This window comes from Narcine bancroftii, chromosome 9, assembly GCF_036971445.1.
Source record: "Narcine bancroftii isolate sNarBan1 chromosome 9, sNarBan1.hap1, whole genome shotgun sequence".
Classification (NCBI taxonomy): Eukaryota; Metazoa; Chordata; class Chondrichthyes; order Torpediniformes; family Narcinidae; genus Narcine; species Narcine bancroftii.
Genome location: NC_091477.1, coordinates 57,755,774 through 57,769,781, shown reverse-complemented (window position 1 = coordinate 57,769,781; position 14,008 = coordinate 57,755,774). Strand labels below are relative to the sequence as shown.

General features: G+C 42.6%; 1 protein-coding gene across 2 annotated transcripts in view; it reads left to right on the top strand.

The window, feature by feature from the left end:
- LOC138743679 (rab11 family-interacting protein 2-like) overlaps positions 1-14,008 on the top strand; it is a 93,952-nt gene that overhangs the window by 51,813 nt on the left and 28,131 nt on the right. For both annotated transcript variants that reach the window (XM_069899256.1, XM_069899257.1), the window contains exon 2: positions 5,946-6,159. In XM_069899256.1, coding sequence (XP_069755357.1) covers positions 5,946-6,159 — 214 coding nt within the window. The remainder of the gene's footprint in view (positions 1-5,945; positions 6,160-14,008) is intronic.

Sequence of the window (14,008 nt, the reverse complement as noted above, 5' to 3'; positions counted from 1 at the left end):
TCAATTTCCACAGCTAATTCATCTACCTTGTTCCGAATGTTTCTTGCATTAAGATATAAAGCCTTCAGATTTGCTTTTTCCACCCTCCTTGCTCTTTCTGATTTTTTACTTTCGCTGCCTAACCTAACTTTTCCTGTTTTATCTTTTGTGTCCTTTGCCCTATCATACAGGTTCCCACCCCCCTGCCAAATGAGTTTAAACCGCACCCGACGGCTGTACCAAACCTAGCTGCCAATATATTGACCCCTTTTGGGTTTAGGGTAACCCATTCTTCTTGTAGAGGTCATGCCTTCCCCAAAAGAGATCCCAATGATCCAAGAAGCCAAAACCTTGTCCTTTACACCAGCTCCTCAGCCACACATTCATTTTTCTTAACCTTCCATTTTTGTCCTCAGTTGCACTTGGCACAGGTAGCAAACCAGAGATCACCACCCTGGCTGTCCTATTTCTTAGTTTCTGTCCTAGCTCTCTGTAATCCTTTTTCAGTACTTCCTCCTTTTTAATCTATGTCATTGGTACCCACATGTACCAAGACATCAGGCTGTTCGCCTTCCCCTTTTAAAATACCCTGGAACCGATTTGAGATATCCCGCACCCTTGCACCAGGGAGGCAGCACACCATGCGGGCATACCTATCTGGCTCACAGAATCTCCTGTCTGTATTTCTGACAATGGAGTCCCCAATGACCACTGCATTCCTCTTTACCTTTTGGTCCACCATGCCAGGCTCAGTGCCAGCGACCTGGTCACTGCTGCCAGCTTCTGTCAGGTCATCTCCCTCAACAGCATCCAACAAAATATACCTGTTACTGAGAGGGATATTCACAGGTGTGCTCTCCATTTTCCTGGAATTTTTCTTCCCACCCCTGACAGTTACCCACTTACCTGACACATCTGGTATTGGGGTAACTAAGTCCCTGAAAGTTGAATCTATCAACTCCTCACTCTCCCTTATCAGCCGTAGGTCCTCAAGTTGCAGCTCCAGTTCCCCAACTCGGTCCTTAAGGAACTGCATCTCGGTGCACCTGACGCAGATGTGGCTATTTGGGAGGGTGGGACTCACCCATGGTTCCCACATCTGACATCCAGTACAAAGCACTAACCCCATAGGCATGACTGAGCTAAAATAATGCCACTTACCCTTCTCCTCGCCTGCTTTTGCCTAAGCCTGTTGAGCTAAAGGCTGGAAGTCCCACCCCTTCAGTGCCCCACCCCTTCAGTGCCCCACCCCTTCAGTGCCCCACCCCTTCAGTGCCCCACCCCTTCAGTGCCCCACCCCTTCAGTGCCCCACCCCTTCAGTGCCCCACCCCTTCAGTGCCCCACCCCTTCAGTGCCCCACCCCTTCAGTGCCCCACCCCTTCAGTGCCCCACCCCTTCAGTGCCCCACCCCTTCAGTGCCCCACCCCTTCAGTGCCCCACCCCTTCAGTGCCCCACCCCTTCAGTGCCCCACCCCTTCAGTGCCCCACTCCTCGCTGGCCGCTCCCTCCCCTTTTACTCCTTTTACTGGCCCCTTGACCAATTAACCTTGACCAATTAACCCAGTCACTCTCTCCAAGCTCCTACTCCTATGACTCACAGCTCAAACTCCAGCTGCTACCTCCTCAGACTCCCAGCCCAATTTGAGTAGGCCCAAGCCCCAGTAAGCCCTTGTATTTAACTGCTTACCTCCACGTCACTCTCTCCGAGCTTCTCCTCCTTCGACTCCCAGCTCGAATTTACATATAGATTGGACTAGCCAAATTAGTAAGTCCAGCTATTTATTCTGCTCACCCTCTGATGCTGTTTCTTGGCTCCTCCTCCTCTCACCCGACACCAGGTACTGACTCACTGTCTCCTTTGACCCTGAGTCTGACCTTTCTGAGCCCAAGTCCCGGTAAGTGCAGCTATTTATGCTACTCACCTCTCTGATGCTGTCTCTTGGCTCCTCCTCCTCTCACCCGACACCAGGCACTGACTCACTGTCTCCTCTGATCCCGAGTCTGACCTGACTGAGCCCAAGTCCCGGTAAGTGCAGCTATTTATGCTACTCACCCTCTGATGCTGTCTCTTGGCTCCTCTTCCTCTCACCCATCACCAGCCACTGACTCGCTGTCTCCTCCGACCCCGAGTCTGACCTTTCTGAGCCCAAGTCCCGGTAAGTCTCACCTTGACAAGGTTGAGAATACTAAAGCAAAGTATTCATTTAGGATCTCCCCAATCTCCTCTGCCTCCAGCCACACTTTGCCTCCTTTACCCTTGAGCAGCCTGAACTATTTTCATCCTTCTGTTCTTCATGGCCAATGAGGCCTTCTCATTTCCCCCTGTTACAGAGTTCTGTGTTGTGTATTGGCCTATGTGTTTTGTGGTTTTATGTTAAAAAGTGACAGTTTGCTTTAGAGAGCCAAGGTGAAGGTGGACTGCTGAGAGAGTGGGAGAAGGACTGAGCATGTGCAGAAAATGATCTAAAAATTTCTGGACTTGGATGATAAACCACCACTGGGTGGTGCTGTGGAGTGGAAGGAGGCCCAAGCAGAGTCATTGTCTGGGAGGCAGTTTAGAATGTTGTGCATTTTAAAAGGGATGAACATTCCGAAGGCAGCCAGAAGGATCCAGACCAAGCCAGTTGTTCCTCTCTCTGCAAGCACACAAGAAGACAACTTCGAATTTTGTGCTCTCTCTCTCTCTCAAAGATCTTCTAGCTTCAGTTTACCAAGCAAACTGAATTTTGTTCATGATCTTTGCTTCAGTTGAGATCGAAGTTTTGTGAGTCTTGTGTGTTTTGTGTCTGTTTTTCTGTGGGCTGGTTGGAAATATAACTTAGATTTTAATTACATATGTTATATTTAGGCTGGGGAATTTATTAGTTTTACACTGTTATAGAAATTTGCATAGTAACCAGTGGGCATTGTTATAAAAGGGGGGATTTTGAATTAAAGTTTGAAGGTGAATTTTTTGTTCAAAAAGTAATTGTTCATCTTTACCTCTGTGTGATATGCCTTCTTTGTGGTTGCTGGTTTGATCTTGTAACACACCTTCTAGCTATCATAAGTCCTTTGGGTTCCTTTCTGGCTACATATAGTTCCCATGAGGCCTTCCAGTTTTTTGCTTCCTAAATCTAAAGTATGCTTCCTTGCTACTTTTAACTAGCTGCCTCACCAGTTTTGACAACCGCTGTTCCCTTTTCCTATATTTTCCCTGTCTCAACGGGCCATTGTGCAAATTGTCCATAAACATCCTCCACAATACTTCTGTGCTTTACTCTCACTAGTTCCTGCCTCATCCCATGGTAATTAGCCCTTCCCCAATTAAACACTATACCATTTTGTCTGCTTTTATCCTTATAACTATGCTAAAGCTCAGGGAGTTGTGGTCACTCTCACAAAATTGCTCCCCCACTGAGAGGTCCACCACCTGATCAGGTTCATTACGCAGAATTAGATCCAGACCTCTTCTCGTCATCTGGTCCACATACTGTGTCAGGAATCCTTCTTGGACACACCTGACAAATTCTCCCTCATCTAGCCTTTGCAGTAAGATGGTGCCATTCAATATTTGGGAAGTTGAAGTCTCCAATAACTACAATTCTGTACTTTCAGCACCATTCCAAAATCTGCCTACTTATCTGTTCCTCACAGCTGCAAGGGCCATTTGGGTGCCCATAGACTACTCCTATTACAATGATTGTTCCCTTTCTATTTCTGACTTCTAACCTCACCGACTCAGTTGACACTCCTTCTACAGCATCCACCATTTTTGCAGCTGTGATACTATCCATGACCAGTAATGCTATTCACCCCTCTTTTAGCTCCCATCCTATCCCTTTTAAAACATCTAAATCCCAGTACCTGCATCAGCCAATTCTGTCCTTGCATCATCCAAGCCTTGGTAATGGCCACAACCTCGAAATTCCATGCACTGCTTCATGCTCTGTTCATCTTTTTTCCTAATACTCTGCGTTGAAATAGACATATTTCAAACCCTCTCCTGCCTGTGCTTCCTCACAAAGCCACAACACATTGCATCATGCTTTTCACCTTCTGCCCTATTCCCTGCACTCACATTCTCATTACCACCCGCTTCCCCTCCTCCCCACCCCCACCCCAGCCCCCCCCCCCCCCCCACTATAGCTCTCCTCTTCCCCCTTTCATTCTTAGCTGAAGGGCCAGAGACCTGACCACTACAACTTGTCCTTGGTAGATGTTTCTCATCCCACCCTCCCCCAAAGTATCCAAAACTGTATATTTATTGTTGAGGGCAATGGCCACTGAGGTGCTCTGCACTGACTGCCTATTCTCTTTCCCTGTCCTAACAGTCACCCAGTTACTTGCCTCTTGGATGTAATTGTCTCCCTCTTGCTTTTGTTATTACTCGCTCTTTATCCTGAATGATCTGAAGTTTATCCACTTCCAGCTCCCTCACACAGTCTGATCTGCAAGGTACTACAGCTGTATGTACCTTTTGCAGGTTTTGTTATCAGGGATAATTGTGCTCTCCCAGATTTCCCACATGCTGCATTCAGAGCATTCCGCTGACCTGGTTGCCATTTCCACTACCTACTCTTTGCATAGATCTTACATGACCTTAGCTGTTGTATGAGTTCAGCCTCTGCTTGTTGAGGCCTCTTGGTCCAAATCTTCACTCCTACATTGGGCCACTTGCATACTGGCCTCTCTGCTTGAGCTTCCCTTTTTATTAGCTATACCTCATTGACCAATGGAGAAATTCAAATGAATGCCTACCTCTCCTGCTGCTTTCTAACCAGTCCTCCTCTCATTAGGCCCTTTAAAACTGCCATGTAAAATGGGGTTAACCAGGCAATTTGCATGATTAGCGCCCCAGTTACACGGCAGTTTGAAAGGGGCCAACCGGGTCAACTCAGTCGAAACCCAACCAGGACCCTGACCTACCTCCGAGGCAGTCATAGAGAACCCAGTAAAATTTACCTAGGTCTAGTCCATGGCCGATTTGAAAAGGAAAATGGCCGACCTGCTTATTCCAGTGATATCAGCGCTTGCTTGCATGCTTCACTGCGGCAGCCAACATCTGAATGTCCTTTCCATTCGCCATTAGAACTTTGATTCTAAACTTCCAGCAGCGCTTCTGGTAAGTGTGTGACACATCATTCTCTATGTCATTGCGGGGGCAGGATCCCCTTAAATTGCAGGGTTGGCGATTTAATGAGTAGGATCCCCCTGCAATTTGAAAAGTGCTTCCAGCATTTTTGCCTCAGTAATCACACCAAGGTCCCGGGGGGGCTACGCAGGTTCTGTAATTTGAAAGGGGCTATTCATAGTTTTGTTTTGTCCCACCCCAAAATATTGACTGTCGTTTGCTTTATATGGATCCTGCAAGTGTTTCTACAGATGCTTCGATCTGTTTTCGTTGGATTGAGCCCTTTCTGTTATGATTAATGGAAGGGACAGAACTTAGCAGAACACAAAAATATGTTTGCACCTTATCTTTTTAAAAAACAATTTCTTGGCAAGTGTGATATTTGTACCTGTGTGTTTATGTGCAAATCTAATTTCTCAATAATTTTTGATTGTACATAGTAGTACTGATATTTGTTTGGACATTGATTTGAAATAAATCTCCCATACTATTTGTGGCAGCACAAAGCACATTAAAAAGGTGTTTTTAATTTTTGACATCTTCTGTTGGTGTATGTACATAAAATGCTGAAGTAATTATATTAAAGAGAAAAATGCTGAAAACTGAAGGAAATGGCCATTAGGAGATTGTATGATATTTGTCACTGTTTTCAGTGACAAATATGTTATTTAATTTAAATCTGTAGAGCAGAATTTTTCCCTGAGAATAGGAATGCATAAGACATTAAAGCTATGATGGGGTATGGATTGTATCAGGCATAGATTTGTATTTAGGGTAAATGCTTTTGTGATAATTGTACTTATTTTCTTTGTTGAGAAGTATTAAAAGTCATTTCTTTTTGTTTCTTTACAGGTGGTATGATTTACAGTCAAAACCAAACAAACCAGTAAAAGACAGAGGCCAGATACAACTTGCTTTTCAGTTTCTACGTGACAACATGACAGCAAGTGCATATGAGCTGTCCAAGGAGAGACCTCAGTCTGTGTTTGATAAGTTTAAGGATAAAGTAGCTTCTTTGAAATATGGAATGACTCATGAGATTTTACCTACTGAAGGGCCCAGCTCTGTGAGTAAATAGGTTTTCATTCTTCTTGTGATCCATCTTCCATTTATAAAGAATGGAGTTGGTGTTTTGGTGCAGAGAGAGAAAAGTATTAATGTAGAGGATTTTAATATTTGAAGTTAACAATCTGTGAAACTCAGTCCAGTATCCAAATATTCAGAAGTCCTGACAGTTTGGTGTCTGTATCACCAGGTTATGTGTCCTGCACTCACTAAAAATTCACTTGAGCCCTTGTTGCTTAAAACTCATTGCAGGGACATGAGCAGCAGTTCCTTTAATTCCTTGAAATTTATAAGCAGCCAAGTTTCTCTGCTCCCTTGAAACTCATTGGAGCCTTGCTTACGGGCTCCTTTGAAACTCAGTGGAGTCCTGGTTCCCATCCTCTCTTTAAATAAACTTTAAATTAAGCCCCAGTTCCTGAATTCCTTGAAGCTCACTGGAGCGCCACTTCCTGAATTAACTTGAAATTTATTAGGGCCCTAGTTTCCAAGTGCTTGTTTAAAATACCAGATTCACTGGTCCCGTGGCTAAGAAGGGAAGGGAGAAGATGAGCTGTAGGGATAAAGGATTCCATAGTTAGGGGGACAGATAAGAGGTTCTGTGGAAGAGATCAAGAATCCTTGCTTGTGCCAGGACCCGAGATATCTCAGATTGAGTTCATGACATTCTCAGGAAGAAGAGTGAGCAGCAGATGTCATAATCCATGTTGCAACCAATGATGTGGGTAGAAAGGTCCTGCAAGGAGATTTCTGGAGTTGGTTTCTACGTTGAAGGATAGGGCCTCCAGGATTTTGTGATCTCAGGATTGCTCCCTGTGCCATGTGCTAGTGAGGTTAGAAATAGGAGGATAATGTAACTAAACACATGGCTAAAGACCTGGTGCAGGAGGGAGAGCTTCAGGTTTCTGGATCATTGCCCTCTATTCCAGGGAAGGTGGGACCAATGGGATGGTTTGCATCTGAACTGGAGGGGACAAATATCCTTGCGGGAAGGTTTGCTAGTGCTGCTCCAATGGGTTTAAAGTAGATTTGAAGGGGAAGGGGAACCAGAGTGCCAGAGCAGATAGAGGAGTGCAGAAGGGAAAAGATGATGTGAAAATTGCATGCACCATTAGAAGTCAATGAGTTTTATGTAGTGAAAATGTTCTCAGGTGCATCTATTTCAATGCAAGGAGTATTGTAGGAAAGGCAAATTAGCTTAGAGTGTGGATTGGCACATGGAATTATGACATTGTGGCCATTAGTGAAATTTGGTTGCAGGAGGGGCAGGACTGACGGCTTAATGTTTTGAACTTCCATTGATTTATTTGCAATAGAACAGGAGGGATGAAAGGGGAGGATTGGCATTGCTCATCAGGGAAAATATCACAGATGTGCTCAGGCTGGAGGGCTCATCTACTGAAGCTATATGGGTGGAGTTGAGGAATGGGAAAGATATGACCACAATCATGGGGTTGTATTATAGACCACCCAATAGACAACGAGAATTGGAGGAGCAAATCTGTAGAGAGACAGGAGACAGCTGCAGGAAACGCAAGATGGTGATGGAAGGAGATTTTAATTTTACACATATTGAATGGGATTCCCCTACTGCTAAAGAACTGGATGGCTTGGAGTTTGTTAAATGTCCTCAGGAAAGTTTTCTTAATCAATATATAGAGGTACCAACTAGAGAATACTGGATCTCATAATGGGAACAAGACAGGACAGATGACAGAAGTATGTGTAATGGAACATTTTGGGACCAGTGGCCTTAATGCCATTATGGAAAAGGATAGGTCTGGGCCTCAGGTTGAGATTCTAAATTGGAGAAAGACCAATTTTGAAGAAATTAGAGGATTTAGAATGCATGGATTGGGATGTCGTTTTTGGGAAAGGATGTGTTAGTTAAGTGGAAGATATTTAAAGGTTAAATTTTGCAAATACATAGTTTGCATGTTCCTGTCAGGATCAAAAGCAAAGTTAACAGACTTAAGGAACCTTAGTTTTCAAGGGATATTGAGGAGTTTGTTCGGAAGAAGAGAGAGGTGTATAGCAGGTATAGGCAACATGGAGCAAATTAGTACTTGAGTATTTAAAAAAAAAAGCAAGAAAAACTTAAGAAGTAAATCAGGAAGGCTAAAAGAAGACATAAGGTTGCTTGGAGACAATGTGAAGGATAATTCTAAGGGGTTCTGCAACTATATTAAGAGCAAGAAGAAAGTAAAGGGCAAAACTGGTCACGTTGAAGATCAGAGTAGTCGGCTTTGTATGGACCCCAAAGAGATGGGGGGAGATCGTAATTTTTTTCCCATTCATATTCATTCAGGAAACAGGCACAGAGTTGTGAGAAGTAAGGAAAACAAACAAGCATTGCGATCATGAATCAAAGAGGAGGAAGTGCTTGGGGTGAATAAATCCTCAGGGCCTGACAAGATATTCCCTTGGTCCTTGTGGGAGGCTAGTGTAGAAATTGCAGGGGCTCTTACAGAAATATTAAAAATGATCTTAGCCACAGGTGTGATTCTGTGGGGTAACTCGCAATGTTCCATTGTTTTAAAAAAAAAAGCTCCAGAAGTAATCCTGGAAATGATAAGGCTGGTGAGTCTGATGTCACTGTCGGTAAATTATTAGAAGGTGTTCTAAGAAATTGGATATACAATTATTTGGATTGCCAGGAACTGATTAGGGATAGTCAACATGATCTGGATGATAACGTGGTAAATTGGATCAGCAGGTTTGCAGATGACACTCAGATTAAAGGCATTGGAGACAGCTGAGAAGGTTTTAAAAGCATGCAGAGGGATCTGGACCAGCTGGAAAAATGGGATGAAAAATGGCACATGGAATTTATGCAAACAAGAGTGAGGTGTTGCATTTTAGAAGGATCAACCAAGAAAGGACAAGCATGGTAAATTGTAGTATGGTGGAACAGAGGGATCTGGGAATACAGATATATAATTCCCTGAAAGTGACGTCACAGGTAGATGAGGTTGTGAAGAGATTTTGGCATATTGGCCTTCATAAATCAAAGTATTGAGTATAGGAGTTGGGAAGTTATGGTGAACTTGTATAAGACATTGGTGAGGCCAAATTTAGAGTATTGTGTGCAGTTTTGGTCACATTAACTATAGGAAAGATTCAAATAAGATGGAAAAAGTGCAAAGAAGATTTACTGGGACATTGCCTGGACTTCAGGAACTGAGTTACAGGGAAGGGTTAAACAGGTTAGAACTTTAATCTCTAGAGTGTAGAAAAATGAGGGGAGATTTGATATAGGTATTCAAAATTATGAGGGGGATTGACAAAGTAAATGTAGATAGGCTTTTCCCACTGAGGGTAAGTGAGATACCAAGCAGAGGATATCAGTTATGGGTGAAAGGGAAAAAGTTTAGGGGGAACGTTGAGGGAAAATTCTTCACACAGAGATGGTGGGAGTGTGGAATGAGCTTCCATCTGAGGTGGTGAATGTGGGCTCAAATTTAACATTTAAGATTTTGGACAGGTACATGTTGGGAGAAGTATGGAGGGCAGGTCAGTGGGACTAGACAATAAAAATGGTTTGGTACAGACACGAAGGTATTGTTTTATGGAAATGCTGTTGTTTTACTCTATGACATCTTTGCAGAAGTTAGTTTAAGGTACGTTATGCTATTATTAGGAGTAATATTCAATTCTCCAGATAATATACCTGGACAGCACTAATTCATGCAGGGATGGTAGGTTATTACATTTTATAGCCAAACAGAAATTTGTAAAATAAAGTCCTATAGTATACATTAAATTACAATGTAGAAAGAGGTAATAAATATAAAATATAGATGATAAATATTCGTAATTTCAGTAGTGTAAGAAAAAAGTGGTCTTTCTATAGTGCAAACAAGTCTTTTTGTGGTGTTGGTGTAGCTTATGATTTGGGTAGAATGGGGAGGTTCAAGACCCTGATAGCAACTGTGGGGAAAATAAACTTCTCTTGAATCTAGAGGTGCTTGATGTCAGGCTTCTGTACCTTCTTCCTGTAGTAGTGAGGAGGTGGAAATCAGTGAAAATTCCATTGCTCATAGTAAATGCTGTAAATTACAGCTCCTTAGTGAGCTCCTCTGTTTAGTTTGCTTTATTATAGAGTTCCTTAAAAATTTTCTCTCTTTGTATGCATATTTGTTATAAGATTGGGGGGGGGGGTGTCTTGTACATCTCACAAATTTTTTTGTTCTTTTTTCCAAATTGGCTGTTAAATAGTGATGTTCACAAAATATGATCATGATTTAGTAGGATCTGTGATCATTCAGAAGTGGAATTTGTCACCATACCATTGGTATAAGATTTCCCAGAATAAACTAGACCAACACATTTGAATAAAAGGTGAATCACAGTTGGGTGTTGTTCAGAGGAAACATACACCAATAGTATTAATATTTTTAATGTATTCAGATATTCTTTTGTTATTGGACAGCTGCAATCCTCCTGTGATTTTTATAATCCAAGCAAATTATTTTCTTCAGAAAGTGCAGGAACACAAGTTTCTACTAGTAAAAATTTGGTTAGAATTTAAAGAAGATAAAAGAGTTCCAGTTTACATTTATTCTGGACAAAAAACATATAGGGAAAGTGACAATCCAAAGGCAGTATCTACAGTATTTTGGGAATTTGAAATAAAAACAAATACTTAAACAGGTCAGGCATTCTCTGTGGAAAAAGAAAAATGTAACATTTTGTGTTAATGACCTTTCATTGTAACTGGAAAAAAATTAAAGACAGAGAAAGGTGTTTCTGTCTGCAGATGTGAGCAGCAGGTGGGAGTGATTGGTGGTTGTGGTGATGAAGGCAAAAATGTATGATCTCCAATTGGGTGAAAGTAAGAAGAGTTTGAAATGCAAAAGTAGTAATGCTGGCTAAGAAGTCATAACTAGGTATTTTGATCTTCTACCTGAAGACACAAGGACACTGTTCTAATTTGGGTTTGTTTGCCTAGCTTTACCTTTTTAGTTAACTATAAATGGAAACATAGGAACATAGGAAGTAGGAACAGGAGTAGGCCAAAAATGGCCCATTGAGCCTGCTCCCCCATTCAATATGATCATGGCTGATCTAATTTATGAACTAACTCCACCTACCTGCCTTCTCCCCATATCCCCTAATTCCTCTATCATGACTTCCGGTTAGGTGTGATGTGGAGTAGTCATTATCACACCTCTGTACTTTCAGAATCTTTTTTTCCCCTTTTTACATTTTTAAAACTTTCAAAGAGGTGTCGAATTTCCTATCTTTTGTTTTTATATAAGTTGAAATGGATACAAATTGTGGCAAGGTCGGAAAAAACAGAAAAAATGGAAAGGAACATGAAACTCCTACTAACCCACTGGCAAACCTGATTACTGAAGGCTTCTTTGATGCACTTGAGCAGGATAAATCGTTGATTGCTGAAGAATTTAAAGTTCTAAATGCCTGGTTTTTGGCATTAGAAAATCAACTTGCACAGGTCTGTTGTTCTACTTACAAACAAAGTGAGCGTATGACCTCGGCAGAATCTACTTTAATTTGAGCGACTAGGTTTGACACCTGGAAGGTTATAACAAGAAGTTAATGGCAAGAATTAACAATCTGGAAAGTCAAAGTAGATAACAGAACCTGAGTATCATGGGTTTGGCAGAAGATACTGAAGCTGGCACGCTAACTACATTTTTTTCTGACCTGCTAATGGTGTTTGGGAAAGAGATGTTTCTAGCACCACAAGAGCTTGATAGAGTGCATCGTTCACTGTTGCCTAAGCCTAAATCAGGGCAAAAACCACGTTCGCTGGTTATATGCCTACACCATTATCAAATGAAGGAACTTCTGATCCATGAAGTTTGTGGTAAAGGTACACTGAAATATCATGGCAAACAATTTAGAATCATGGAAGATTACTGTCCTGAAGTTATGAAGCAGTGGGCTGTTTGCAGGGAAGTTATGTCACACCTATTCAAGCATGGGTGTAAGCCTTCATTGCTGTATCCAGCATGTCTTCACATTTCTCTTCCAGCAGGGTCATGAAATGGTTTCATACAGTGGATGAGGCTTGGAAGTACTTTTTCAAACATCCCACTCCAAGCCTTGAATGACATTTTCTCTTTTTTTCTGATGAATGGAGGTTTTGGGCCATTGATTGAACTTTAATATGTTAGAGGTTCATTCATTTGTTTTTAAGGCTTTCACAGGAAAAGCATTGTTATTGCCAGTCAACTTAATTTAGAGTGGTTGAAGGCAAAGAAATCAAAATAGGATAAAAATGATAATCCTCTAATAGATTTTTTTTTTTAACTTTATGAGAAGTCTTCAAACTTCTTTTGATGTGCATTGTGATTTCGTCAAAACATCACTTCTGGTCTGGTATGAACAGCTGCAGGGGTGATGTTTATTATTTTGCTTTTGAGTGGGAACATCTACTCTCCTGGAAGATAGTGGGTCCATTCAGCAGTCTTGGAGGGGGGGTTTGGTGGAACTGGAGAGGACAGGGCTGGGTTCATGGGTGTTTCTGTTTTGTGTTGCCATGTGCTTAATTGTATTTTTTTTAGTTCCAGCTTTTGGACCTGTACTTTCTAGTCTAACAGGGCCATCTGCAGGCCAGAGGTTGTTGTGTTTGTTCAAACTCAAGATTGTGGCATAGCTGTAGCCCACAGCAGCCACTCCAGACTGGTGCTGTAGGATCCCCCACCCCCTCACCCAAGTAGGTGCTGTACAATCTTTGAGTGCACGAGGATGGAGACTGGAAGACTGGTGAAATTTGGGGAATGTCAAGCAGGAGAAAACCTCAGAAAAAGGCCATCAAGTGCACATACTCGACTACCTGAGAACGGAGCTTATGACCCGGACTTGAAAGGATGAGGAGATCGAGGCCTCTGATGGGGCGATGTGGCCTTCAGTCTTTAGCACCGGAGTTGACATTTCCTGTTGCCAGGAGTTGTGGAGAAAGGTATGGCACAGTCAGAGGAGTGTCTTGAGGTGTTTGGAGTGACGAAGCCGGAGGAGGTGTCCTGAGGAGTTCGGAGTGGCAGAGTCATGTGCCCAGTTCGAGGTCACTGAAGATGCGTGTCCACTGAAGATGTGTGTCTAGGATTGCTGGAGCCTCGTGGGGGAGATGCTATGGCTTCAATCTCAAGAAATGATGATCTGTGAGGTGGTTTCCCTTTTAAAAGAAAGCTGGCGAGCAAATTTAACATCAATGAGTCTAGCAGATGCCTGGAAATATGGCCTTGATGGTGGAACGGTAGTTTCCTCCAGCGGCCTCTGGATCGGGTGAACAGTCTCTAGTGGACATTTTAACACCAAGGCATATTTCAAAAGTTTTTCTGTAACCATGGCCTGGCCTCTGGAAATCAATGTATTGTGGCATTGTTTTCTTACATGCCTTTTTAAGTAGTTATCTGTGTACAAGAGATAGTTTAATTTTGTGATATTTTCTCTGTCCTGCAGGTAGTCTGACAATAAGAAATGTAAGGTGCTTAGGCAATATTTTGCTGTGGGTAATCTTTGACAATAAACTGAATCATGAATGTTGCATGCACTGCACTGTAATTTTTGAAATTAGTATTCAATCTGAGGCGCCTGCAAGCTCACACCAAGACACAAGAGAAACTTGTCCGTGAACTACTCTTTGCAGATGATGCCGCTTTAGTTGCCCATTCAGAGCCAGCTCTTCAGCGCTTGACGTCCTGCTTTGCGGAAACTGCCAAAATGTTTGGCCTGGAAGTCAGCCTGAAGAAAACTGAGGTCCTCCATCAGCCAGCTCCCCACCATGACTACCAGCCCCCCCACATCTCCATCGGGCACACAAAACTCAAAACGGTCAACCAGTTTACCTATCTCGGCTGCACCATTTCATCAGATGCAAGGAT